At 38.6% G+C, this 27,230-nt stretch overlaps 4 protein-coding genes and 1 long non-coding RNA gene across 5 annotated transcripts; 1 reads left to right on the plus strand and 4 right to left on the minus strand.

The window, feature by feature from the left end:
- Window positions 1-425: 425 nt before the first annotated feature.
- Window positions 426-2,584, plus strand: LOC103440741 (stromal cell-derived factor 2-like protein). Its single transcript, XM_008379438.4, has 6 exons — window positions 426-839; window positions 924-1,064; window positions 1,147-1,287; window positions 1,526-1,575; window positions 1,672-1,801; window positions 2,272-2,584. The coding sequence occupies exons 1-6, from the start codon at window positions 738-740 to the stop codon at window positions 2,353-2,355; spliced, it is 648 nt and encodes a 215-aa protein (XP_008377660.1). The 5' UTR covers window positions 426-737; the 3' UTR covers window positions 2,356-2,584.
- A 3,959-nt stretch (window positions 2,585-6,543) lies between these two features.
- LOC139198433 (uncharacterized) lies at window positions 6,544-7,627 on the minus strand. Its single transcript, XR_011583906.1, has 2 exons — window positions 7,537-7,627; window positions 6,544-6,709 (listed from the first exon to the last, which is right to left on the minus strand). It is a non-coding gene; the product is annotated as an uncharacterized lncRNA (long non-coding RNA).
- A 2,102-nt stretch (window positions 7,628-9,729) lies between these two features.
- Window positions 9,730-12,938, minus strand: LOC103410586 (U-box domain-containing protein 7). Its single transcript, XM_008349271.4, has 2 exons — window positions 12,042-12,938; window positions 9,730-10,919 (listed from the first exon to the last, which is right to left on the minus strand). The coding sequence occupies exons 1-2, from the start codon at window positions 12,671-12,673 to the stop codon at window positions 9,986-9,988; spliced, it is 1,566 nt and encodes a 521-aa protein (XP_008347493.3). The 5' UTR covers window positions 12,674-12,938; the 3' UTR covers window positions 9,730-9,985.
- Window positions 12,939-17,168: 4,230 nt separating this feature from the next.
- Window positions 17,169-22,055, minus strand: LOC103440749 (chaperone protein ClpB4, mitochondrial). The gene is made up of 10 exons (XM_008379448.4): window positions 21,267-22,055; window positions 20,972-21,190; window positions 20,419-20,656; window positions 20,121-20,316; window positions 19,976-20,030; window positions 19,491-19,641; window positions 19,102-19,410; window positions 18,702-18,967; window positions 17,683-18,612; window positions 17,169-17,593 (listed from the first exon to the last, which is right to left on the minus strand). Exons 1-10 carry the CDS (start codon window positions 21,540-21,542, stop codon window positions 17,282-17,284), a joined length of 2,952 nt encoding a protein of 983 aa, XP_008377670.3. The 5' UTR covers window positions 21,543-22,055; the 3' UTR covers window positions 17,169-17,281.
- Window positions 22,056-22,594: 539 nt separating this feature from the next.
- Window positions 22,595-25,166, minus strand: LOC103440748 (signal peptidase complex subunit 2-like). The gene is made up of 5 exons (XM_008379447.4): window positions 24,980-25,166; window positions 24,616-24,767; window positions 24,034-24,115; window positions 23,102-23,241; window positions 22,595-22,974 (listed from the first exon to the last, which is right to left on the minus strand). Exons 1-5 carry the CDS (start codon window positions 25,079-25,081, stop codon window positions 22,878-22,880), a joined length of 573 nt encoding a protein of 190 aa, XP_008377669.1. The 5' UTR covers window positions 25,082-25,166; the 3' UTR covers window positions 22,595-22,877.
- Between the last annotated feature and the right edge of the window lie 2,064 nt (window positions 25,167-27,230).

Below are 27,230 nucleotides of genomic sequence, written 5' to 3' on the forward strand. Positions count from 1 at the left end.
CATTTTTAAACTAAAAAGTCAATCTTGATACTATTCACCTTACTTTTTATTTTGTCCTTATTGTTAAAACTTAAAGTTTTCAAACATTTTTTTATTAGCTTTCTTTAATAAAAAAAAAAAATCAAAGCCTAAACGTAAGAGTGGGTGCAGAAAATTTAAAATAAATAAATAAAAAGTAAAAAAAACACTCCGGGAAAAATGCCGGCTAGGGGGCAGTGAGTACCAAAGATAATGGGCTTGAATCGTACCCAATCCATTAACAGGCCCAACAAAGCTCAGCCCAATCTTTCAAAGCTGGCTAGAAGTATTTGGGCCGCAACGTGGTCTTACACGATACGTCCACTAACAAGCTTCCACGTCATCCAAACGTCCACGTGTGAACCTCCCATTCGCTGAATACATGTCACAGCAGCAGCGTCCGCCGTACAGAAAAACAGGCACATTAACAAATCACAGACGACGAGAGAGAGAGAGAGAGAGAGAGAGAGAGAGTCGCAGTGACAGATCGAAACCCCGAAATCCCAAATCAAGAATTCGAATTCCCTTTTCAGGGAAGTCTCACGGTGGCGCCTCCAGGCTCGCCGAGTTTGACGCGAAGAAAACCTTCCAATTCTTCCACGCCGTCGTCGTCCGCCGAGCCGCGTCGGGTCGTGGGGCGAGTCATCATACCCAGCCGGGCTTCGGAGCCTGACTTCCCCATCTGGCAACGGAACTGGTTCATAGGATTACTCTTCGTTATGGCGATAGGCTTCTTCTGCTTAGCTGTGTTCCTCATCTACAACCTCGATGATCTCGACACTGGCTACGCAGCCACCACTTCCACCGCCGAGGGCGTTGAGGTTCGTCTCGGCCGCCCATTTCCGATTAGATTTTTTATTTGTTTTGTTTGGAGATTTTGATACTATGAAATGGGATCTGGGCAGGTCACGTACGGCACCGTATTGAAGCTCAGGCACGAGAAGACCAAGTTTCGCTTGCATTCACACGACGTGCCGTATGGCTCTGGTAGCGGTCAGCAGTCTGTCACTGGTTTCCCCAATGTCGACGACGCTAATAGTTACTGGGTATGTCAATTTCTTCTCTCTCTCGCATTCTCTGTGTCTTTGGTGGTGTTTTGTTGCAGATATTGAACTGGGTTTTTTGCAGATTGTTAAACCTGAGCTGGAAACTTCTGCCAAGCAAGGCGATAGCATTCCGAGCGGGACAATCATCAGGTTGCAGCACATGAAGACTAGGAAATGGCTGCACAGCCATTTGCATGCATCCCCCATTTCTAGCAACCAAGAGGTTTGGAAAATCTTTATTTTTCTTACCAAATTTTTTGTGTGGTTGTGTTTGTGATTACTTTTTTGTTTGTAACTATGAATTGGGTTGACGCGTCGAATGGCATAAAGTTTGTGACTTGATTTGTCTATGGAGTTTTTGAGTATCATTTGTAGACTGTTTAATCTCTTTCCGTCCGAGTATGGACGAGGTTGGGATTGTTACTAGGTTCAGTGACTTGTATAAGTTGATGTGGATGTAGGTGAGCTGCTTCGGGGGAGAAAATGAATCTGATACCGGTGATCACTGGAGGTGAGTGGCAAATTGATATGTTCGTAAAAAGTTTGCCTGTCTTGGTCATCACTCATCAGTGTTTCTGATGCATTGTGTTGGTATGGTATTTTGTAGGCTGACAATTGAAGGGAGTGGGAAGACCTGGAAGCAAGATCAAAGGGTTCGACTCCAGCATGTTGACACAGGTGCTTATCTACATAGTCATGACAAGAAGTACACCCGCATAGCTGGGGGACAGCAGGAGGTGAGATAACCTAAACTCAACCACATTTCTATGAAAATGAGAATGAAATTACAAATATGTTGTTAACTTGTTTTGCTTGAATTGTTGATAATGGTGCTGATTATTAATTATGTCCTAAACTCGATAGTTAGATGTCCTGATGAGGATTAACTTACGGTCGATAATGATATCTTCTGGTCGTATTTTGTATTCGTCATCCCGCAATTATACAAAGTTCTGTAGTTTAATGGAATATGAATCTGCGTCTCAACTTAAGCATAAACGATTGCTTCACTCATCTTCTTGAAAGTCATTAGTGACAATCTTTCTGAATGTTAAAATGTGCAAGAAATAATATGTTACAATTGTCGTATCTATCTATGGCAGTTGTAGACGATTTTATTTGTGTTGTCTGGAAATGTGTCGGCTGAACTTTATGCCTTGATTTATTATTAAAGCTGTGCTAATACATTCCATTTGCCATGATGCAGGTTTGTGGTGTGAAAGATAAACGCGCTGACAATGTTTGGTTGGCATCAGAAGGCGTGTACCTTCCAGTCACCGAAACTAAGTAGAAGTTGGTCATTTAGGACGAATAACTCTATGAAAACAGGTATGCGGGCTTTGGAATTTTTGGTAGCTGGTACCTGGTCCCATAACAGTTATAGTAGGATGTTCTAATGAAGAAAAGTATGTTTTAAGATTTACCATCTGTTACCTTATATCGTTAATACTGTTTTACTCGTAAATCCCTGTATTTGTGTTTCACTGCTTTATTAATCAAATAATTCTAGCTGTTCTTTCCGTTGTTCCGTTGATTATACTAGAAGTTTAAAAAACATGAAGCAATGCATGGGGAGAAAAGAAGAGTACGAAAATCACTACCTTGATTGATCACTCGTATTTATCAAAGGTTTTAAGTGTTTTCTGGTGAAGTACTAGGTAGGTGTTTAAAGCACTAAAAACCGCTTACTGCTTTTACAATTCACAAGACGTTTTTAGTTTTTCTGCTAAATGTTCTTATAACGTTGTTGGCTATCTGAAAGCGTTTTTAGTCACTGTCGAAGCGACGCGTCGATACGGTTACTTTGGATAAGTGCTACCGTCTCAGGGTGCATAGTTTGATTGAAGAAAAAGCCTTTAACCACAGGAGTTACCTTCTTGTTGTAAACCCATCCATCGCTCTCAACGCCACCGTCCTTTTCCATGTGTTGGGCCAACGTTTTACATGTGCTGGTGGTCCTCGCTCACTTCCTTTACATGAACGATGGTAACAGTTGGGAGGGCGGGTGAGCCGAACACGTGGCCTTTACGAGTGAATGCTTCTAACTAACCGAGTTATAAAGTTACATAGTAATCCTGTCGTTGTTATAGAATGGAAAAACATGACGTGACATGAGAAAAATTTAGGCAGAGGTGATATAGATCATCTGTATTTTGGTCTTATCAGATTCTCTGCTGAGAAAAACTTTGAGTTAGCTTCTTAATCACGATAATTGTAGGACACCTTCCACAAAAAATATGAACGACGTGTGTTTTGGCCCTGCCGATCCCACACCAGAATAAAAGCTGAACTAACCATGCGGCTCTATCGAAGTTTTCGACAAACGATGGAATTAACATCGAACTAGAAGTGTACTCATTGGGAAGGAAAATAATGGTGGATAGTGACTAAGACCTAGTTTGGGAGTGAGGTGCTTAAAAAAAAAAGCACCTATGAAAAAAAGCTGTGAGGGTTTTAGGTGTTTGGTAAACTGAAAAAAAATGGCTTATTTTGGAAGCTGCTGTGAGAATAAGCTGAAGCTGCTATTTGTAGCTTTGGAAAACTGGCTTTTTTTCAAAGCACATGGAGCTACATTGCTCCTTTAATGAAAGGACCCACTATCAGACTACTTTTTTTTCCAAAAGCTTTTTTACAAAAAAAGTTTACCAAACGCTCTGCTGATTTATTTCACAGCCGCTTATTCTCACAGCACAGCCGCTTATTCTCACAGCAGCTTTTTTTCAAAGCACAGCAATACCAAATCAGCCCTAAAACTACTCCCTCCACCACTTACACATTCAAAAGAGATTTCCCAACTAAAATATCGGCCAATTATTGGCGGGAGGCATATTAAAAAAGTTTAGCTTTGGAGTGATGCTAGATAGTATTGATTTAATACTGCGATGTTTTTATAAAAAATGGGTATAAAAAAATTAAAATTCAAAAAAATGTTTGGTAAATACTTAAAAGCAGCTTATTTTCACAGTTTTGGGTGAAAAAAAAAAAACTGAAAACATGAAGCAGTAAAAATGAGCTTATTCTCACAGCACAGCATAAACAGTTTTTTTTCAAAGTACAACAATATCAAACCAGCCCATAGACTAACTATTTGGATCAAATTTTGTAAACCATATGACGTGGTTGTTAAAGATTGAATTATCATTTAGGTGTTGATTGACGTTTTTATTTTCCATTGGTGATACATCATATGGTTTTCAAATTTCGTATAAAAATTTGGTTCACCCAGCATTACACTTAAATTTGATTAGTTGGGTGGTTGAAATTAAATGTTGAAAATTCCTCGCATTTGAAAGGAGAAAGTGTCCCTTCACAGCTCCACGTAGGGGTTTAAATTTTACCAAATTACTATACCAATTAAATTACTAACCGTATCATACCAAATTTGTATTGTAATTTTGTAACAATTTGTAGTGACATAGTATTTGTACCAAAGTATACATTTTCACTATCGTAATGATATCCAAAACCATCAACGCTAGTATACCATATGTAACCAATATTATATAATTACATTATGTATAATTTTATATATATTGTAATTAATATTAATTGAAAATTGTTATTGACACTTGCACTCCAAACTTTCTATACTTGGATAAAAAAAAAACACTAATGAAAAGTGTGAAATGAAATTTTTGGAGTACTAATAACAGTTTCCTATTAATTAAATTTTATCTAAAAAGTAATTTCCATAAAGATGAATGATGAATATTTTATTTCATGACACTTTTAGGCTACAAAATATGAGCTAAAAGAACACAAAATTGAGAAGAAAAAAAAACGTTTTGGGACTTGAGTTTGCCTTTAAAAAATAATTAGATTTAGGCCAAAAAAATTGTCCAATAATAAAATGGCAAACCGTTATCATATTATGTCAACCGAATTATTTGACATACCGAAAATCTATATACCATTTTGTGCCATTATGTGATCGATATTTGTTGGGTGGCACGAGAGTGTTTGTTGTAGATTGAGAAGGTTATACCCAAAAATCAATTGCACTTATCATGGGAGGATGCAACTTACACACCTTAAATACTAATTAATTAATAGCAAAACCCTATTTTTAGATCAGTTCCTGTGATGTGAGAGAGGATCCTTGCCGGATCCTCTTTTGTGAGGATCTCCGTTCATCGTACATCATGCGGTCAGTTTTTATCAAGTAATGTTTATATTTAATTTTAAATAAAAATTTTACAATAATTTATGACCGCACAATGTACAATAAATGAATGTAATTGGAGGGTTCTCAGAATTCTCAGAGGATCCGACGAGGATCCTCCCGGAGTTCTTGTGAACTTGTTTTGGTAAATAAATGGTTCTTATTGCCTAGAAACGTAATGGCATTTAAAATCTTGACCTACCTTCACCGGAAAGCACCTTCATGCATTTGCAGTTTGTGTGTTCATTTATAAACAATTCAAATCAGACCATATACTTTGCTGGTCAATCCAGAAGCTGCAGGGGCCCTAGTGCTCAACCTACCCACTTCTATATTAATAAATACATTTGTACTAAAGAAGTATTAGTGGACTGCTAGCGGTGGATTATCTTGATCGTTATGATCTTCTTCAAACTTGCCTTCTGTTTCTTAACATGGATTCGAAGTAGAATATCGTTCATACTTAAAAAACTAAATATATACATGCGCGTTTTAGTCCAACAATACAATATTATGTGCGTTTTTTTGAACCATGCATAGTTCTCTCTGTTGACATAACGTTTTTAAATTGGGGAATGTCACATACACATAATGACGAAGCATGTTTCACGTAAGCTCTCATGTGTTTTTAATTGAGTTAGAAAAATACTATGCGGATAAAGGTAAATCATAAAATCAAATTTACTTCAACTTTCGATTGATGGGCCAACCAAATTATTGCACATTTACAAAGGACACTGGTAAAAAATGGAAAGTAAGGACACTGGTTAAAAATGGAAAGTTACTCAAGGACATAGCAAAAGGGCAGAAGATTCTCTACCCTTCCATGCTCTTCTATTTGAACGGTCACAGTTAAGTCACGTCAACATCTTATATTAATTTTTTTATAGAGATAATAAGATAAAAAACAATGTGTGAGAGAAGGGGATAGAAGGGGATGAAAATAGAATGGTAGAGAATCCTCCTCCTAGCAAAAGATACCGAGGTGAATTCCAAAATAAATTGACAAGAATTAAAAGGCTCGTCACCCCACCGTCAAGAGAAATTTTTAGTTGTCACGGGATACGGATGGTACACCACGTGTTTTTATGTAAGTGGTAAGAAATTTCATTTTTTAAGTTATTAACTTTTTAATATACATATATCACCATTTATATAGCAACACGTGGTGTATCATTGACACACCCCGATCCGGAGGATCCAGGTGTGCTGGCCGTCACGTGGGCGTGACGTAACCATAGACGCGACACGGAAGCAAAACAACAACATAAATCAGCAGAAATTCAAACCAAACTCAAACATATCAACCTACGAACATAACCGGACGAGTTATAAAGTAAACACATAAGTTCAGAGCATAGGTTAACTGCAGTCAAGTAGGACTAAAATAAAAATACATCACCCTCAGGTGAGTCCTACATGTCGAAAGTCTGTCAGAAAGGCGGAATAAGACCTCGAGAGCCACCAACCGCTAAACTAGAATCTGGAGGGGCGCAAAACAAAATGAGTGGGTTAGTAAAATCAAATAGTTTTCCAAAACAGTTCATTAAAACAATTTTATCCCCTCGCCGTAAAAACCTGTATACTTTCCCAGAAAATAGTATATAAACATATATATATATATATATATATATATACGCAACCTCATAACTCAATACATATTCATCATCATAATATCTCAGAAATGATATGCCATGCCCAAAATATAATCAGAATGTATCAATATCAATCAGGTGAATAATAAGTCAACCGGAGACCCTACAATGGTCCTGTACGGCTGATTCTAAAGCTCAACATCCCATCCAACCGGAGTCACCTCGGTGACCTGTACGGTCTAACTCTGCACGTCACTCGGAACTACATAAGGTAGTCTGTACGATGACAGGTGTATAAATACGCTCTAGTGCTTCTCACATCAATCATCAGCGCGCATATCTAAGGTCACCCACCAGTCGGAACCCCTCTAATGGTCTGTACGACTGGCATGTCGGAACCCTCACATGGTCTGTACGACATCCACCTACTTGGATCCAAGACGAGCGTGCGGTGTGGTGAATAACAGTATAAGCACTATCACCTAGGTGCAGGTCATGAGCTTTCAAAGCAATTCAATATAAATAACTCGGCTGAAAAATAAATAAACTCACCTGAGCGTCCACCGCGTCATTTCACATATATAAGCATCAATACTCAAGCTAGATATCTCAATAATTTCATGCATGGCAATTAATTTCATAACTTTCATAAAAACGTATTTTCTGGGAAAATAAATGTATATAGGTAAATACGAAATCAAAACTGCCCACTCACTGATAAGTCGACGGGTCGTAACCCCCGTGGCGTCCCTGGATGCGCTCGTCCTCGGGATACGTCTCACCTATATGCGAAACAACTATAAAAATGTTAATTTTAAACACATCACCAATATTTCGAAATAACTTCTCATACGATGCTCAATTTGGGTATATGAATATACCACATCGACCTACTCGACGTCACGAGCGTCGGGAAATTTTTAGAAAAATTTTAGGAGGTCTCACGCGCCCCCACGCGCCGCGCGTGACACGGGTCCACGTGCCCCCCACGCGCACCTCCTTCTTCCTTGGGTCGCCAGACTGGTTTTTCCGGCGGCCGTTTTCCGGCGAGTTTTAAAACTCTTCGTTCTCCTTCGTTTTTCACCCATTTTCTTCGTATTTTATATCAATTTGAAGCCCCAAACATTTAGAATCACGATAGACTAGTTTAAGGCTCTAAAAATCAAGAAATCTCACCGGAAAATTCCCAAGAATTTCGGCCAAAATGGAACCACGTGATCCCGACGTCCAAATCCTTCAAACGAAGTACTCCGAGCCTCCTTAGGACTTCACTAAGCTCACTACAAGCTTAGAATTCCCTGAAACATGACATTTTACGTGTGCATGAACAGTAACTCAAAAATGGAGGTTCGGGTTCTACGTGATTTCGAGGGTTTCGCTTCCTAAAACTAGTACCAATGAACTCAAAACGTCAAAAGGATGAAGATGCATACCTTGGTTGCCTCGATCCGTCGAGTTTTTGGAGGGTTTGGGTGTGCCGTACGTATTTGGGTGTGAGGGAGTGTGAGAGATCGTGAGGGAGAGAGACAGAGAAGACACGAGGGAAGGAGAGAGAGATCCTGTGTGGTCCAAACTAATCCACATCATCCAAAACCTTTCCTAAATCCCTAACCACACATAACAAAATCAACTTTCAATATATTTCTAACTTAAACAATTTTCCAAAAGCTTAGGGACCATACACTTTCCAAAACGTAATACACACATACCTAAGTAACGTCGAGGGTAAAATAGTCATTTCACGCTCCCGATATATAATTCCCGGGACGGGCTGTGACAATCATCCCGTGTGATGGTCACACTGAAAAATCTCTCAGAGATTTTTTAGTATATCGAAAAATACGGGTGCAAATGTTAGATGTTATTATACAAGTAGAGGAGTATTTGAAAAGTAAAAAAACTTATCGCCAATTTTATAATAACATATTAAATACCACCTCATGTTCTGAGCACCTTAAAAAATCTCTCCACCACCGCCATGAAAATTATGTGAAAAAAATATTTAACTCCTTACGTGTAAATCAGTTGAGAACGAAAACTCGATGGTTTCCGTTAATGACGAATGGCTATCGATTTGCACGTTCTTCTCTTCAGATCTGTAAATAAATTGTTAAATAGAAAAACCAGTAAACAAGGTTAAAGCATACATAATTAAGAAGGTAATTAATACAGTATTAAGCTAATGAGAGAAGTGAAGGAGATCTTACTGCAAATTATGTAATAAATTCATTTTTTTTCAACCTAAATTACAAAAAACAAGGGAAAGATTCCCAGATGCTTAAAGAAAGGTCCTGAATAGTCACTACATCATATGCATTAGAAATGGCCGACAACCCTTCCATCAGTAGTTCACTTAAGATTAGATCCCGTAGACTGAGAAATTCGGACCATTTAATTTCAATATTAGCCCATCTTACCGACCAAATCTACCCAATAAAAAACTCGGATAGTCCGATTTTTTTTTCTCTCTTGAATGAATGGTCCGAATCTTTGATTCTCTCTTGAATGAATGGTCGTTCTCTCTTGAATGAATGGTCCAAATCTTCGGTCGATGGAAATTTTGAATGGATCTCATTGTGAAATTAGCAAATTTTAATTTTTGGGTGGGTCCAACGGGTTGGACAAAACAGTACTGTGAGTCTGAGTTGAAAACTGACCCCATGATTGCGGGGATGCTCAGAGAAAAATGTTTTATGACCAAATCACCCCTTGTATTTTCTCATTTTCCTTTCTTTGCCACTGAGAAAAATCTCGATTGAAAGTGATCGCATCATCTTACGGGAAAAACTTGAGTCAAATCCCATGATTTCTTGCTACATAAACCTTTCGCTGACAAAGATATGGACACATTATTGACAGTTGCGTAGTCGAAGTATCGAGAATATCGACACTATGGAGTACAAGTTGATGGTGGATAACATGTCAATACATGTTTTTTTGTGACTAATATTGAATTATCGGACTAATTGACTGATTAGACAATTTTACCGAAGTTTCTTCTACTCGGATTATAATTACAATCACTATACATATTTGAACAAATACATACACTAACAAAAGGTACAACAGACCAGAAGTTGGAATTGAAGTAGGAACACAAGACTACTAACTTCACAAATTCTTCACTTTCAATCTCTAGATCTTCCTTGGCAGCTCTGATTCCCTCAAAACGGCAAGCTCTTCGAGGTTGAACTCGAGGTGAGCGACTTGAAATGATCTGAGGGGACGAAATCTTGCGGCAAATTCGCCCGCTTCACGATCCTTCTCATGTTGTTTTGCAAACTCTGTTGGATTAATTGCTTCACGGCTTTCTTCTCCTCACTCATCGTGTCCTCCTCGTCCTCCATGCACTCCTTGGAACCCACATTCGGGTTTGAAGAAGACGATGAAGACCCACAAATGGGAGCGGAGACCGCTGCCCCCATACTCCTCCCGCTGAAGCTCTGCGAAACCTGCTTTCCTTTATCTACTCTCAAACACTCCAAGATCCTTGAGGCTCTCTTCTGCGCCAACGTACTCCCCAAAAGCGTCAACTCGAGCAATGCCGAAACCATTCCTGCCTCGATCATGGCTTGCCTATCCCCAAACGCCTTGTGTGCCATTACCATCAGAATGTACGACGCCTTCTCTTGGCACCCCGGCGAGTCATTCCAGTTCAATGCATCAACCAATATTGGAAATGCATCCTTCACACTGCTAATTGCCTTTCGGCCCTCGGGGACAGACACCACGTTGCTTAGAATTGCAAGGATTCTTTCGCTCACTTCCATGTCTCCGAGCGAATTCAGGAAAAACGGGATCAAATCTGTTTCCAATATGAACGAAATATTGGATGGGAAGATTGACAGATTATACAGCGCTCTCAAGGCGTCTTGCTTGGCTTGGCAGCTGCTTGCATTGTCCGAATTCTTGAGGGTTTGAACCAAGAAGGGTATGGCGCCCGAAGCTCCAATGATCGGTTTATTTGAGTCCAACGCGCTTAAGCCGAGGAAATTCGCAATGATAGCTTCTGAAACTGATGGGTCTGGAGGGTTTGGGGATTCAATTAGCTTCAGCATATTGTGCACTGCCCCTGCTTGGAGAATAGCAGCCTTGTTCCTGAAGAAAAGGGGTGGTCCAAAAAAGCGTTGATGAACTTACAAGTTACACAACATCGGAAAGAAAAAAAATGAATGAAACAATTCAAACAATGTGTCAGTAAACGCGATTCAGATGCGAAAATAACCAAAAAAAGTTGAAAATTTAGGAGTGCTTCTTTAAAAAGTTAGATTCGTTTGAAAGTGCTTTTAAAATGACTAAAACAACTCTTGTTGAAAATATTTTTGAACTACTGCTTAGTAAAAATGCTAGTGAATCTTGAAAAATGACTTGAGATGAAGCACATTTCAAGTACTTTTGGAACCAATAAACATTTTTTTCTAAAAGCACTTTAAGGTCAATTAAAAGAACTTTCAAACAAGCCCTAAAAGTGCTTTATTACAACTAGAGTCGAGAAGCACTTATATTCACGTTTGATAAAAATGCAGAGAGTAATCAAGTCACTGAAGCCAATGGTTGTGATAATAAGAAAAGCATAAAACGGTTATGAGTCAGGGAAGCAGCTAAGTGATTCTTCAAAAGCACTGAAGCACTTGGATTTCAGCTCTAAAAATTACAATGTTTTCATAGATAAGCACTCCCAACAGAAGTGCTTATGCAGAAAGCAGTTAGTACTAGTTTGATACTGACTTGCTTTTATAAAAAGTGAGTATAAAAGAAAAAACTAAGCTAAAAAATGTGTAAACACTTAAAAAAACTTATTTTCAAAGTTTTAAGAGAAAAAAAGCTAAACGCATGAAACAGTAAAAATGAGTTTATTCTCAGCACAATAAAAATATTTTTTTTTTCAGGGCACAGCGATACCAAACCAGCATTCATTTCACAAATCTGCAAATACTATCAACAGCTACAGGATAAGAACGATTCAGAATAATTATTAAATAATTTCGTTTAAGAAGCAAAAACACTTGAAAATCTACTGAACATTGAAAATGACGGAGAATAAAACATGATGACGTGAAAATGACAGAAAATAAACAGGAATTAATCAAAGATTAATTAGCTGATTAAACCAAAAATTGCATGCACGAAGAACAATCAGAGAGAGATTAAGACGATTAATTAACAAAAAAAAAAAAGAAGAAGATCAAAATCCAATTATTCCGGTTTGTTTTAACTCACACGTCGTTGCCGATCCCGACATTGAGCAGAGCGTAGAGCGACGCGATCTGGGAAACGGCGTCGTCGGAGTCGAGCAAGGCGACGAGCGGAGGAATGACGCCGAGCATCGCGAGCGTGGCTCTGGCTTCCGAGTCTTCCTTGGCGAGCAATCTAACCTTGCTCGCAGCCTCTTTCCTCTTCGCCGAGTCGTCTTCCGCCTGCAGGTCCTTCGCCACGCGCTTCAGCTCCTCCAGCGCCTCCACCTTCTCCTTCGTCGCGGCGTCGTTTTCCGCTTCCGAAAACTCCGCGAGGTTCAGAAGATCCGAGAGCTTCTCGGACTTCGCTTTCGGCTTCACAGCCTTCTCCGCCTCTTTAACATTCGTCTGCGACTGCGTCGTCGTGGTTTTGGTTGTGATTGATCTGATGGTGGTGACTCCGGTGGCCGAAGGAGTCGGAGGACTGATCGGAGCGGCCTCGTCATCATTGTCGTGGTGGCGGTAGCGGGAGCTGCCGCCGCAACTGACGGCGTGGAAGATTTTCCGACGGAATGAGGCGCCGGAGAAGGACGACCAGAGCCAGAAATGGCCGGAGGAGGTGGTGTTGGGGCGGTCTAGGACTACGGATCCGACGTCGTTTCGGTGACACTTGGCCATTACTCTTCGATTCTTCCCTGCTTCTTCTCGAGTGTGGAGGAAGGAACTACATTGCACGAAAAACCCAGCGAAATGCGAGGGAGAGAGAGAGAGGGAATCGATCAGATGAAGAGGGACTCTGCTTCTTTCGTACTGACTGTACTGACGCTTGAGAAACAGAGAGGTGTGATATATATTTTAAAAAACTATAATTTAAAAAACATTCACAAAAAGTAAAAAAAAAAAAAAAAACACCAGTGGGTGTTTAATAAGATTATTATTTTCTAAAATATATTTGTGTAAAAACAATAATAACCTAAAGCAAAACAATAAATAATATATAACTAGCATATGATAACAAGCAAAAAGTCTGTGAGAAAATTTTTTATTTTTATTTTTTAAATAGAATGAGAGAGGAAGAAAGTGATAGAGAATGTGGGTGTGTGAAGTTTTTTTTTTTTTTTTAATTAGAGATAGTTATGATTATATGTAGGTGATGTTTTGAAAAAAAAAAAAAGTTGTGTGAAATTACATTTCTACCCCATATTTCTTATTTATATTCTGATTTAATTAGAAAGTTAAACTGGTAATTTCATATGATTTTGGTTGACAATGAGTGTTTTATTAATTAGTAGAGATATTAGATAAAAAATAAATAAGTAAATAAAAAGGTCATTTGCCAAATTGCCAGATAAGTAGGCATATAGCAAGAGACTAATTTAAGATTATAATTATTTTATTTATTTATTTATTCATATTTTTCTAGTTATAATTTTTTTACTTGTTTTAATACTTTAAATTTCACAACTGTAATTTCACAAATTTTATAAAAATATAAAAGATTAATTAAATTGGGTAATCGATAAATAAAAATTTAATAATTTTTGTTATAAGATTCATATAATCAACTATTTACTTAACGTCCTAAAATTTCACTTCGGATTTGTAAAATGAAATTTATGCCAGATTATAAATAATCGACTTTTAGCACGCGTCAAAACCATGTTCGTGACTTTGACCATATAATCTAGGGAACTTTAACGAAAAATTTATGGTACTATTCACTTTAACGAAAAACCATATTTTTACACTAAAAAGTCAATTATAATACTATTCATTTTACCCTTTATTTTGTCTTTATCGTTAAAACTCAAAGTTTCAAGTATTTTTCATTAGTTTTCCTTATAATCTATTTACATTTGTATGCAAAATATTTTATGCCACATATGAAAAGTTAGTTTCACCGCTTTATACATAACGTACCTCAAACTATAAATGACTAACTTTACTTCACGTGTTCCAAACTTTGAATGCAAAATCTACTTAATATTATAAATAACTTGTAAGATCCCACATCGTCCAGGGATGAAGATCCTGTAAGCCTTATATGTATATTCTCATCTCTATCTAGCACGAGGCCTTTTGAGAGCTCACTGGCTTCGGGTTCCATCGGAACTCCGAAGTTAAGCGAGTTCGCGCGAGAGCAATCCCAGGATGGGTGACCCACTGTGAAGTTCTCGTGTGAGTTCCCAGAAACAAGATCGTGAGGGTGTGGTCGGGACTCAAAGCGGATAATATCGTGTTACGGTGGAGTCGAGCCCGGGATGTGGTAGGGACCGGGGCCGAGATGTGACAATTTAGTATCAGATCCAATCTCTAGCCGGAAGTGTGCTGATGAGGACGTCGGGCCCCTAAGGGGGTGGATTGTAAGATCTCACATCGCCTAGGAGTGAGAATCCTGTAAGCCTTATATGTATATTCTCATCTCTACCTAGTATGAGGTCTTTTGGAAGCTCACTGGCTTTGTGTTCCATCGGAACTCCGAAGTTACGTAAGTTCGTGCGAGAGCAATCCCAGGATGGGTGACCCACTGAGAAGTTCTCGTGTGAGTTCCCAGAAACAAAACCATGAGGGCGTGGTCGGGACCCAAAGCAGACAATATCGTGCTACGGTGGAGTTAAGTCCGGAATATGGTGGGAGCCTGGGTCGGGATGTGACATAACCACCTTTTCATATTGCGCATAAAAATAAAAAATAAAAATAAAACTTTTTCTCAATTATTGTTTTTACAAAATGTTTTAATCTACTAAAACTTTTACATATGAGAAAATTCAAACTCGAATGAAATAAGGTGAACACACTAAATAGTCCCTCCTCTTCCTTTTCAAAACAAGAGAATGTGCAATTTTACCATATTTTCCCTTCTTGTTTTTGGCAATTACATATTTCCTTCATTTCTTCATAAACCCTTATTTTTTTATTTTCCCTTTTTTTTTGGGACAATCACATTTTCCCTTCATTTCTTCCTAAATCTTTTTTTTTTTAAATTTTTGGACAATTACCTTTTTCCTCCATTTCTTCCTAAACCCATATTTTTTATTTTCCCTTATTTTTTTGGACAATCACATTTTTCCTTCATTTCTTCCTAAATCCTTATTTTTGCCGCGAGGAAAAATAAATAAATACAGAAAGAGAAAGTCTCATTGAAAAATTGAAAGGGAATTTGTGTTTGGGAGAAAAAAAATAAATGAAGGGGACTACCAAAGCAGGGTAATAGTTTTTTTGCATGGGGAAATGCGTAATTTGGCACTATTTACTACAGTTTATTGTACCAACACCGTCCCCTCATTTCTCATGCCTCCCAGCTAAGAGAGGCATCGCGTGGGGCCCCTCTATGTCGTTTTTCTCTGGACCAGATGGGTGTTTGATTTGGGGGTGGCAGGATTAGTGGAGTGGCGGAGAGAGTTGAGTTGCGGGATTAATAATAAGGTAGCAGTTGTTTGGTGCACTATAGTACTAAATAAGTATTCGCTTAATTATACGATCCATCAAATGAATAGAAAAGAAAATCAAACACAAGTCATGTAAGTACTACTATTAATAAATTGAGTTGCAAGGTATTTGTAATCTAAAGCTCTTTTTGGATTTCACTTGGTGAGGCGAAGCAAACGAAGACGAAACGATTGTCTTAGCAGTCCGTTGCTTTTCCGAGAGTCTCGCTAAGACCGTCTAATGAGGCGTTTAGTCAAGGTAAGACCTTCTAGTCCCATTAAAGTTAGATCATGCGATAACAAACACATGACTACACTAACACTTAACCCAGTTCAATATAGTAAAAGCTAGTAAAGGCAACAAACGCACCCATATATATAAGATTTTCGTTATATGGATGCCCTCACTTTTACGTGTTAAAACGATGTTATTATTTCCACTTTATCATAAAAATTATGAGTTCAAATCTCTCCGACGATATAAAGAAAAATCATAATCACATTGGTAGTTTTTATCAAGTTTACACATAAATTATTGATGCACGGTTGTCAGCTGGATTGATTAGGCTCCAAAGGCTAAAGGGGCAGAATTATTGGATGCTGGGGTTGATTAGCCATTGAATACATCCAAAAAGTACAATATCCTAAAACCATGTCAAACATTAATCTCGTGACAATACGATAATACCACAATTAGTGGGACAAAAATGCCAATCGGACATGAAAAAGACCAACCAGGATGTGACTTGCTTGCATCTTAGTGAACAAGTCTCTAATATGTGGAGTCTAGCACTTTGGAGGCTTTTTCTAATTACAATCGCAAATTATCAAACCCAAATTTTACATTAAAGTCTTAGGTAAGGTTGATGCATGAGAAAAATTTGTGCTTGATTGTCTAATTAGGATAACTTTTATACTGAGTGAGACTAGTGTGGAGTCGGATGAGACTAAAATACATAAAATCTCATGCTTTTGTGAGAGTTTAAGTATTGTCTATCTGATGATTTTTGTACACTTATTGATGAGCTTTAATATGATCGGAATCATAATTAAGCGTCTATTTAAAATGCGAGCAAAACCAAATCCTCTAAAGTCCGAAATCCTTACCGATCACATAGTCCAAGTGCCCTTACATAAGCTTTTGTCACGTAGTTTCGCACCCTTGTAAATCTAATGAGTTATTCATTCTAATAGTCTTTATGCCAAAAAAGATTTAGGGAGTCTAATTTTTTGAGGATATGATAGGAGATAGCCTAATAGGAGGAAGATTAGCATTCATAAATTAACGAATGAATGCCTCAGCCTTTGTGAACTTTAAGTTTCATGACTTATGTAGTGTAAGACATACGAAATTTGTATTTCTTTTTCTTCTTTCTTTTAACAGGATGATGTGAGAAATCCGTAGTTGAGCATGCATTATGCAGTAACGAATTCAAAATTCGAACCTTGAGAAGTCCCAGTGTTATAAGATTTAAGTTTTTAATAGAAATAGAGCCGACAAAAAATTTCAGTTTATTCACTGAAATATTTTGTCAAACACTTAGTGAGTTTGTTGTCGTCTGCCAAACTATATGCGTTTGTTGTCATCAGCCGAACCATATTGCGCATATGTAACAAATTTGACGTATGGTGTAACCTTACATATGCTGCCGGCTACAGTGAAGAAATTGTCATGTGAAGTGCCTCTGCCTGCGACCCTACATCTGTTTGTTCGACATAATTCTTCTGTTGTCTGGCAATTTCCATTCGATAAACTCTGATAACTTTGTTCCATTCGATAACACCTTAAAATTAAGACAAACCAACACTAACCTTTCTCTTCAACTTATTTACAATTCAAAGAACCGAAAACGATCAATCAGTCGTTCACAACCATGGCATCTGCAGCTGAACTGCTTTCCAATTTCTTGATCCGCAGCCTCTTCTGGGGAGGAAGGTCTTTGGCCGAGGGGGACGCCTCGGCATCGACGATAAGCGTGTCTTCCTCGTTGAAATCTCCTCTCAGGACTCCCATTGCAATTTCATTCTCAACCAACTGTTGTATCACCCGCTTCACCGGCCTTGCGCCGTAGTTCGGATCAAAGCCTAATGTCCCGAGAAGCTCCACGGCTTCCTTTGTGTAATGAAGATCGATTTTCCTCTGCTTCAGCCTGTCTTTCAGTCGGTTCATCTGCAATGAGCAATGAGCAATGAGCAATGAACAAGTTAAGCATCTCTAGTAAGACTCGCTAATAGAAGCATTTAAGATAGATTGCTCACCTGTATCTCAACAATTTTAGCGATCTCCTTCGAATCCAAAGGCTGGAACACAATATACTCATCGATTCGGTTCATGAATTCAGGGCGGAAAGTTTGTCTTGCCAACTCGACGACCTGATTTTTCATCACTTCATAAACTGCCTCCTTGCTGTCGCGTGCGCTACGAAGAGTTTCGAGTATGTAGTGGGAGCCCAGGTTTGAGGTCATTATGACAACGCAATTGGTGAAGCTTACAGTTCGCCCTTGAGAGTCGGTTATCCTCCCATCATCCAACAGTTGTAACAAAATGTTGAAGACATCGTGATGCGCTTTCTCAATTTCATCGAATAGCACTACACAATAAGGTCTTCGACGAACCACTTCTGTTAGCTGCCCACCTTCTTCGAAACCAACGTAACCAGGCGGTGCCCCAACCAAGCGTGAAACTGCATGTTTTTCCATGTACTCACTCATATCAATTCTGACAAGTGCATTTTCTGTGTTGAAGAGATAGCCAGCCAAGGCCTTTGCAAGCTCGGTTTTTCCCACACCAGTAGGACCCATAAACATAAAACTTGCTATTGGTCGATTTGGGTCAGAGAGACCTGCCCTTGAACGTCGAATTGCATCAGCTACAGATTTCACAGCTATATCCTGACCAATCACCCTATTGTGAAGGACCTCTTCCAGCTTAACCAGCTTGTCTCTTTCTGATTGTTGAAGGTTTGACAAGGGTATACCAGTCCATTTGCTTACAATTTCAGCAATATCAATATCTGTGACCTCTTCACGAAGCATAGAGTTTCCAGACTTCCGATACTCAGCAAGGTTGTTCTCAGCCTCTTCTAACTGGCGTTGTAGGGACATTAGAGTTCCATATTTGAGCTCAGCAGCACGATTTAGGTCGTAGTCACGTTCAGCAGCTTCCATCTCTTGGTTTACTCTATCAATCTACAAAGTTTAAAAACATATGAATCAGCAAATCAAGATACGAGGGAATTTTCCAAAAAAAAAAAATTGCACAGTAAACAGAGGAATACTTCTTCTTTAATTGATCGTATGCGAGTCATGAGAGCCTTCTCACGATCCCATTGTTCATTTAGCTCTTTCTGTTTCTGTTTCAGCACTGCCAGGTCACTTTCCAACTTGCTTAGCCTTTCTTTCGATGATTTATCAGTGTCATTTTGCACTGATAGCTTCTCCATCTCCAACTTCAACACAGCTCGGTCTACCTCATCCAACTCGGTTGGCTTAGAAGTGATCTCCATCTTCAGCTTTGCAGCAGCTTCATCAACGAGATCAATGGCTGCAGCAGATTCATTTTCACAGAATCAAATAGAGTTCTATACAGAACATGAAGAAAATTTTACAAGGAAAACCCATTTCTACCAGACCCCTGTCACCACCAAGAAAAGGCCTATAAGATGAAAAGTTTGTTACCTTTGTCAGGCAAAAAACGTTCTGTAATGTATCTGTCTGAGAGAACTGCTGCAGAAACAAGAGCACTATCCGATATTTTCACACCATGATGCAGTTCATAGCGCTCACGCAAGCCACGAAGAATGGATATTGTGTCTTCCACAGATGGCTGGCCACAAAATACTTGTTGAAATCTACGCTCAAGTGCAGCATCCTTCTCAATGTATTTTCTGTACTCATTTAATGTAGTTGCTCCTATACACCGAAGTTCACCTCGCCCAAGCATTGGTTTCAACAAGTTTCCAGCATCCATCGCACCACTTGTAGCCCCTAAAAGAATCATTAACAGGGACATCAGGAGAAAACATGACAGATACACTACTATAGCTTTATCAGAAAAGAGCACAAACCTGCTCCTACAACAGTATGAATCTCATCAATAAATAGTATAATCTGTCCATTAGAAGCAGTAACTTCCTTCAGAACAGCTTTCAACCTTTCCTCAAAATCCCCACGAAACTTGGCACCAGCAACCAATGATCCCATATCTAAGGAAATCAACTGTAGAATACAAGACAAAATGAAAAATTAATGCACAAATGTTTAAAGTCAAAGAAGAAACAGTTTCATGTGAAACATCACGCACAATTAATGCAGTATACTTATACAATGAATTGAATTGAGGGTGGATCTAGCCAAATTTGAATTGAGATCCAAGTACAAGAAATTGAACCTGGTTCAGATTTGAATAACAATGTCAAAATCTGGATTAAATCTTCAAACAAGAAAGAAGTTCCTATACTAAGGGTTTTTTTTTCCACAGAAAATATTTAGTGTAGTACCTATGAGAAAAGCATATCAATCAATTGATAAATACACTGAAATGAATAACTACCTTTCTATTCAATAGCGGTTCTGGAACATCCCCACGTACAATCCGTTGAGCTAATCTGCAGTTAATATCGAAGTCATACTAAATCAAAACTTGTTGAAAAAGTAAGATAAGAGTAGAAAGATGCAATGCACCCAAATAAACATACCCTTCAGCAATTGCAGTTTTTCCTACACCAGGCTCACCAATAATAACAGGATTATTCTTCGTTCTCCTAGACAATATCTGGATACACCGCCGTATTTCATCATCTCGGCCAATAACAGGATCAAGTTTGCCCCGCCTAGCGAGTTCAGTCAAGTCACTCCCGTACTTATCCAAGGCCTCATACTTTCCTTCAGGATCTATATAAAAAAACAACATTGATTTTATTATTTAAGGTATATAAGAATACCCAATACATATCTGCATAGTAAAATGTCAATTCAAGGTAAAGCACAGCATACTTTGATCAGTGACTCTTTGATTTCCACGAACATCTTTAACAGCCTCCTTCAAATCCTTATCACTAAGCTGGAGGTTTCTGAACAATTGCTGCCCAAACCGTGCATCGGCCTGAAACGCCAACACAAGGTGCTCCACCGACACAAAATCATCTTTCATATCTTTCTTCTGCCGTCGGGCATTGTCCAACAAGCCAACCAGATGCGAACCCATTATAGGGCCACTGGTGCCACCCGTCACCTACCACAACACAATGTTCGATTAACCACAATGCCATCTCAAGGACAGTTTGGGACTGCTTCTGCTGAAGCTAAAACCGCTCTCTGGCAATCATAAGCCCCTATGACTACGTTTTGCATAAAAACTATAATAGTTCTTCTATCCCTAAACCTACTTCCTTTTCAGGAAACACTTCCAAGTGCTTTTCCAGGACGCAATTGGGTTTTCAATAAAATCTTGACGAGTTTCTAATTAAAGCACTTGCATTGAAACGAAACATGGTTATGCCATTACATCTATGATGAAAAATGGGACAGGGGTTTCGATTAAATGCACCTTGGGCTGCTTATCAATGAACTCGTCAGTTGCTTGAAGAACCGTAGTGTTGTCGAGACCCGCCTTGGTGAGAATTCTCCGGGCCAAACCATCCTTCTGCTCCAAAAGCGATTTCATCAAGTGCTCAGTTTCCACCACCTGCTGCTTGCTATTTCGGGCAGCTTCAACGGCACCCACAATGCCCTCCCACGCCATCTCAGTGAACTCATTCTGACTGACCTGATTTTTCAATCAAGTTCAAAAATTCAAAAATTAGCCTCAAATCCAATGAGAAAAGTTTTAGGGATTTTGTGACCTGGGAGGAGCTCGTGGCAGAGTAGAAATTGGGAGTCGTAGAGTGGAAGCTGCGAGTGAAGGCGCTTGCCAAATACTTGGCCGAAGCGACATTTCCCCTATCCGAAACGATGCCGGGGCGAGAGAAGGGAGCGGCGGAGCTTCCGAAGGCGCGGGAGGAGCCGGCGACGGCGATCGCGCGACACTGATGAGAGAGGGAGTTTCTGGTGGAGGCGTTCAGGTACGCCAAGGCCAGGGCCGACTTGGTGAGCGTTGTGGTGGCTCTCCTGCTCGCCATTTGACCATGAAATGAAGGCAAACAAGTACAACAGAGAATTGAGATTGATTAGGGTTTTGCTGTAATATATTAGGATTCAGTGAGAGAGAGAGAGAGAGAGAAGAAACTTAAGGAAGAGGTAATCGATGGTTGTAGAAGGAAGGAGCATTGGGGGTGTTTCCAGAAGGGGCAAATACTGTTTTATTCCTTTCAACCGACCCAATTCTTTTGGGCCTATCCGATATTGGACTGATCATGTTGCGCTATACGTATATTAAGACTCGTTTGGAAATACTTCTCTAAAATACGAGAGACATTTATATGAAAAAAAATATCATCATGTCACAATGAACTTTTTTATTGAAAAACGGGGCTAAAGGTAAAAGCTCAAATAAATTTAGATTGGGACATCTCAAGTCAATTTTTACGAATAAAACTAACTAAATAAGGAGGATTATCAAAATAAAAAGTGCCTAAATATATATCAACTAATCAAGCTTATAAGTAGCTAAATTGTCTGCCACAAAAAAAATAAATAAATAAAAATCTCTATAAACATGCTGAAGTTCGCATTGCCAATATCTTAAATGCAATTCTCGACAGGGTACAACAAGAGCATCCAAATGATAATTATTGCCAACAACTTGCAACACCAAATGAATTACGATTGCAGAGTCTGATTCCACCAGTAATTAATCAATGTGTGTAATCTCCATGCAAATTGTAAGCCCAAGACTCCAAACCTTAATAATTGATCAATCCGTAATCTTCATGCCATGTAAGCCCAAGTAAAGACTCCATAGCAATAAGAATCTCACCTATGCCCAAATTGGCGTAAGACCCAGAAATTCATTTACCATCAAAATCTCTCAAAATACCACTCAACATTAAGCTTAAAACAATCTAGAGGATTCTCCTAGAACGTACTCCACTTGAGAATGCTTCATGTTAAAAGTACTTGAAGGCGCTTTTGATATAAGCATTTTTGTCACATGAAGTGCCTCTCTCTGAAAGTTATTCTGACCACCGAGAACCACTATTAACGAGCCCAAAATTGAAAATGAAAGCAATGCTTCATGAATAAGCACTTTTAACTTTTTCTGCTAAAGGAAACTATGAACAAAAAGCAAAATAAAAGTTTACAAACACGAAAAAAGAACACTAGTAATTTCAGAGCTCACAATTTCATGACATCTAACAAACACAAAGGCACTTTCATAAATAAGCTTGGAAGTTGGAACCCGAGCGATCATTATAAAGGATGGTGTAAACTGTCTTTCAAATTCATTCAAGTTCATGACTACCAAGAGGTTTTACCAAAATCACAACAAATGAAGTTCCCTGAAAAGCCAGAATTCACTTGCTTTTCTTCGGTTCTTTTGCATACTCGTTGATGAGTCCGTCTACTTCCTTCCAGAAAAGGCCTTCCACCAACACTCCATCCTTGGTAAACCTGAAACAGAAAAACAAAAGTAGAGCAGAAAATATTAGTGCAACTTGAAACTCCAAGAAGCAATATGAACACACGTGTGAGCACTTATGCGCAGACATGAAAGAGAGAGGCGGAGGAAGAGAGAGACCACTGAGTGACGCTCTTTGTGAATTCCACCGGTTTGTTTGCAGATATTGATTCTGGATCTGCACTGGCTACTGTAAGCGTGTACAAGTCAGAAAATCTTGGTAATTTGGAAGACACCACCAACCCGGTGCTAAAGGCCCCCTGCACAAATGCATTACTAATGAGAAATGGACAACACCACCAATTTTTATGTTAGGCAACAACACCATATTTCGATTTCTCCTTCGTGAATCAACTTAATGTGCATCCATTTCAGATGATATAATGAACTGCTAGCCCAAATTCCAAGTGATTATACAGAAGCTGTAAAACTGAAACTATTAACTTTCTTTGAGTTTCGCACTTGTTTAAGTTGAAATTAAACCGACTTGATAATCCTGATTTGCCAAACTGACCCCAACGTACTGAAAATATTTTTGGCACACATACTTGGCAGAATTGAAATTTCCAGCAACTATAGTACATAGTTACTAGCGAAGAAAACAATGACACCTCAGTTCAAAGTATCTGGATCTACAAACTAAACATGCAACGAGAAAAAACTCTCACATGCTTCCCTTAAAGGTTCATCTGCTATACTGAAGGAGAAATTAACTAATGAACCATGCTAGAGCAAAAACTCAACAGTTTGTATTATTTATAACAAAACGTAAACAAGCCTTGTGACTTGAATTAAGCTTAAGACAGTCCATGCCATGGCAAAATTTGACAGATTTAAGACGGCATTGCTAATGACTTCAACTCTTCTTCCTCACATCCTGCGTAGTACTAAAATCTTATACAAAACATCTGCAGAACCCATCTCCACCAAGCATGAAACTATAGTTCACCGAGACATCAATAGACTATGTGGTGGTAATACTTAAAAACAATATACAAACATTAAACAACAAATATGAAAATGTTTACTAAGAAAAACATAAATAAGCTTACCGCAGGAGGATGAGTGAACAAGATTGCATTTTTCTCCTTCGTGTATGAGACCAGCTGCAATATCCCATTAACGATGACATACTTGCCAGAGTCAAAGATGAAACGGACTTGCGGAATTATCATTCGAACAAGAATATGCCATTAACTATTCAATCAGATTCTTACAGTCCTTTCCGAAAATTCATTTTTCAATTCTTCTGAACCAAGTAGTTCAAAGTTGATCCGCTCAAAATTTCGGAAAAAAAGTTGAAATGTCCCACATCGACCGTATCAATGAGAAAATAAGAGTTTAAATATTCTAACCCCGCTCCAACTAAATCCGAGGCCTTTTGTGATAAAACCCCATACATGACGGATTGTGCAGGTGGTAATTACCAAGTTGGGGACAATATCGGTGTTGTTGGAAGTGGGCCTTTGGCCCATTTCTCTGATAATTCTACACTTATAAAAACACACGACTTACGGAATATGGTGATTACTAAAAAAAAATCACGATCAAACAATGTCAAGAACAGACAGCAGAACCCAGTTAGCACCTAACTTTAACCAATTATCTGAGATCAATTCAAAGAAAAAGGATATAATGCAATGCATCCAAGCAGGAAATCTCGGTTCTCCGGAAATTTCTTGTTGTAGAACTGAGCAAACAAAGCAATGATTATCACAACGGTTCCAATCAACAACTTCAAGTTACTCAGCCTCGTATTCTCCACATACCCGCGACTCTTAACAATCTACAAAACCATTTTAATTAAATTAATCCCATCACTAATCACTCCAAACAGCCTCATAATCCACAAATCACACAATAAATCAAACAACAACAAAATTCTGATAACCGTATAACCCAAATCTTTCAGAAATTGAAGAAATTGTGAGATTTTAAACGCAATCGGTAAACTGGTGAAATTAAATGTATGAAAACATTGGGGAAAAATCGACCGACCTCGGAGACGGACTCGTCGAGGAGGTGCTTGATGGAGCTCTGATCTGAGAGATTGACCTTCTTAGGGTTTTTGCTCTTGCTCTCGGCCTTCGTCTCCGACATTTTGGACTTTTGGGATTTCTTTCAATTTTCTTCAGTTTTGCAGCTGAGAATTTTGCATATCGCTGGGTTTTGGCTTTTAGGCGATTTAACCGTTTCTGTGACTTCTCAGTGTCTTGACATCATTGTTCCAATCAAAGTCTGTCACGTGGACAAAGAGACATACACGTAGGATCTTTTTTCCATGTCACCCATTTAGAGGGAGTTAGATCTACTCCGGACCTTAGTGTCCGGAGCCCATAAATTTGGGTCACACACTTGTGTGTAAATGATATCGGAGTTGTTGGTTTGTGTAGTGAGTCGACGAAATGTGTTAATAAGAATTGTCGGATTCAATTTGTATGACCTAGGTTGTGAATCCAATTCCCATTTAAAGTTAAATATTTTATTGTTCCCAAATCCCAATTCACCACGTAGTGAACTTGTATTTGACAAGTGATTTACCTTTTGAACAAGCGGCTAATATCTATTAAGTAATTTTCATTTGCAATGGAGGGGCTAAAGGGCTCAATATAGCCCACATTTAACAAAAAACTCATCTTCAACGGTGGGCTAAATAGAATATTGAAAAATATTCCCGAGCCAAAGGTTGCTGTGCAAACTAATTGAAATCCACTTGAAGCCTTAGGCCACCACCATTCATGGGACTAGCGCATGCGTTGCTGTTGTGGTGGTAAAAGTATCACCAAACGAGATGCTAAATTTTAAACATCAAAATAATAGTTGATGACTTATGTGGTAATTTGACATTTAGCACAATGTTTTGCTTCATCCGATATGTGAAATAAAAATGTCATTTAATAAATTTTATATCTTTTTGTGGAGTCCATTCATTAAGGCAACCAATTAAATATTTTAAAAACATAACAACATTTATTATATATTATATGAATCTATTAAAAAATCATTTAATAAAGAGGTGTGATCACACCCCTTTTTACTTCTCACACACCCTTCTAATTTTCGGCTATCGGATCGGATGAAATGAAAAAGATCTAACGGATAGAAATTAACAAGGGTGTGTGAGAAGTAAAAAGGGGTGTGTGGATAGGCACCCCTTTTAATAAATTCGACATCTGCTGTCAAATTTGAGAGCAAAACGCTTTGCCTTCAAACGACTCAGCATCATGTAAGAAATTGAAGGCTCGGTTAGAGAGAGTTTGCTACCTTTTTTTTATTTGTATGCTTACGTGACATTTTTTACATATCTTTTTGAGATGCTCTAAGGGTTACAATGATAAGGTGTGATGCAACCCACCATTTATCACGTAGACTCGGCTTTGAAGCCGTCTGATGTTTCACACACCTGGAACTGGACCGATCCATATCAAAAGGTATCTAATGTATGTGATGACGTCAACTAGTCGTGGATTTTTTTTTAATAAGAAAAACTATTGGATAAGGTTTGGTGATTTAAAAAAAAAAAATCGTATATGATAGGAAAAAATATCCCGAAATCTAATATTTGTATAACAGGTTTGGAGGAGATGAATACGGCTACCATCAAAATTTTAATTATAGCCATGCACTATTCATTTTAAACTATTGTTTTAAGTGCACTGTATTTAGAAATGGAGGCTAAATTTGGCACAAGCATTAGAAATGGTGACGTCATTTGGACAATATATTCATGTAAGCTAGAATCTATCTTAATTAGAATTGTTTATTAACGTTTATAAAACAGTTTTTCTTTTCACAAAAGCTCGTGCGAAATGCATTTAATATCGGAACTAGATTCTCTCATGAGCTTAGGATGGGGATCATTATGAGCAGCTCATCCGGACCGTTCAAACTTAATCAAACAACTGCAATTATTATAAATTTTAAAGGGATCCATTGTTTTGGAGTTGTTGGATTAAATTTTAACGGTCCGGATGGGCTGCGCAGGAGGATCCTTTAATACCAACCAACACCCCACCACAACTTCCATCTCGATCACCACCACCCATCATTGTCGTCATATCACCACCATCCCCTACTTTTGCCACCGTCAATACCAGAGGCAGATTGTCTGCCCTCCTATTACCATGCATTTCCCATCCCCTCCTACATTGTGCGGTCACGATTAAATCACATCAACATTTTATATGAATTTTTTAAAAGATAACAAGACATGTTGACATGGCTTAACCATAACCGCACAAATAAAAGG

This window comes from Malus domestica, chromosome 08, assembly GCF_042453785.1.
Source record: "Malus domestica chromosome 08, GDT2T_hap1".
Classification (NCBI taxonomy): domain Eukaryota; kingdom Viridiplantae; phylum Streptophyta; class Magnoliopsida; order Rosales; family Rosaceae; genus Malus; species Malus domestica.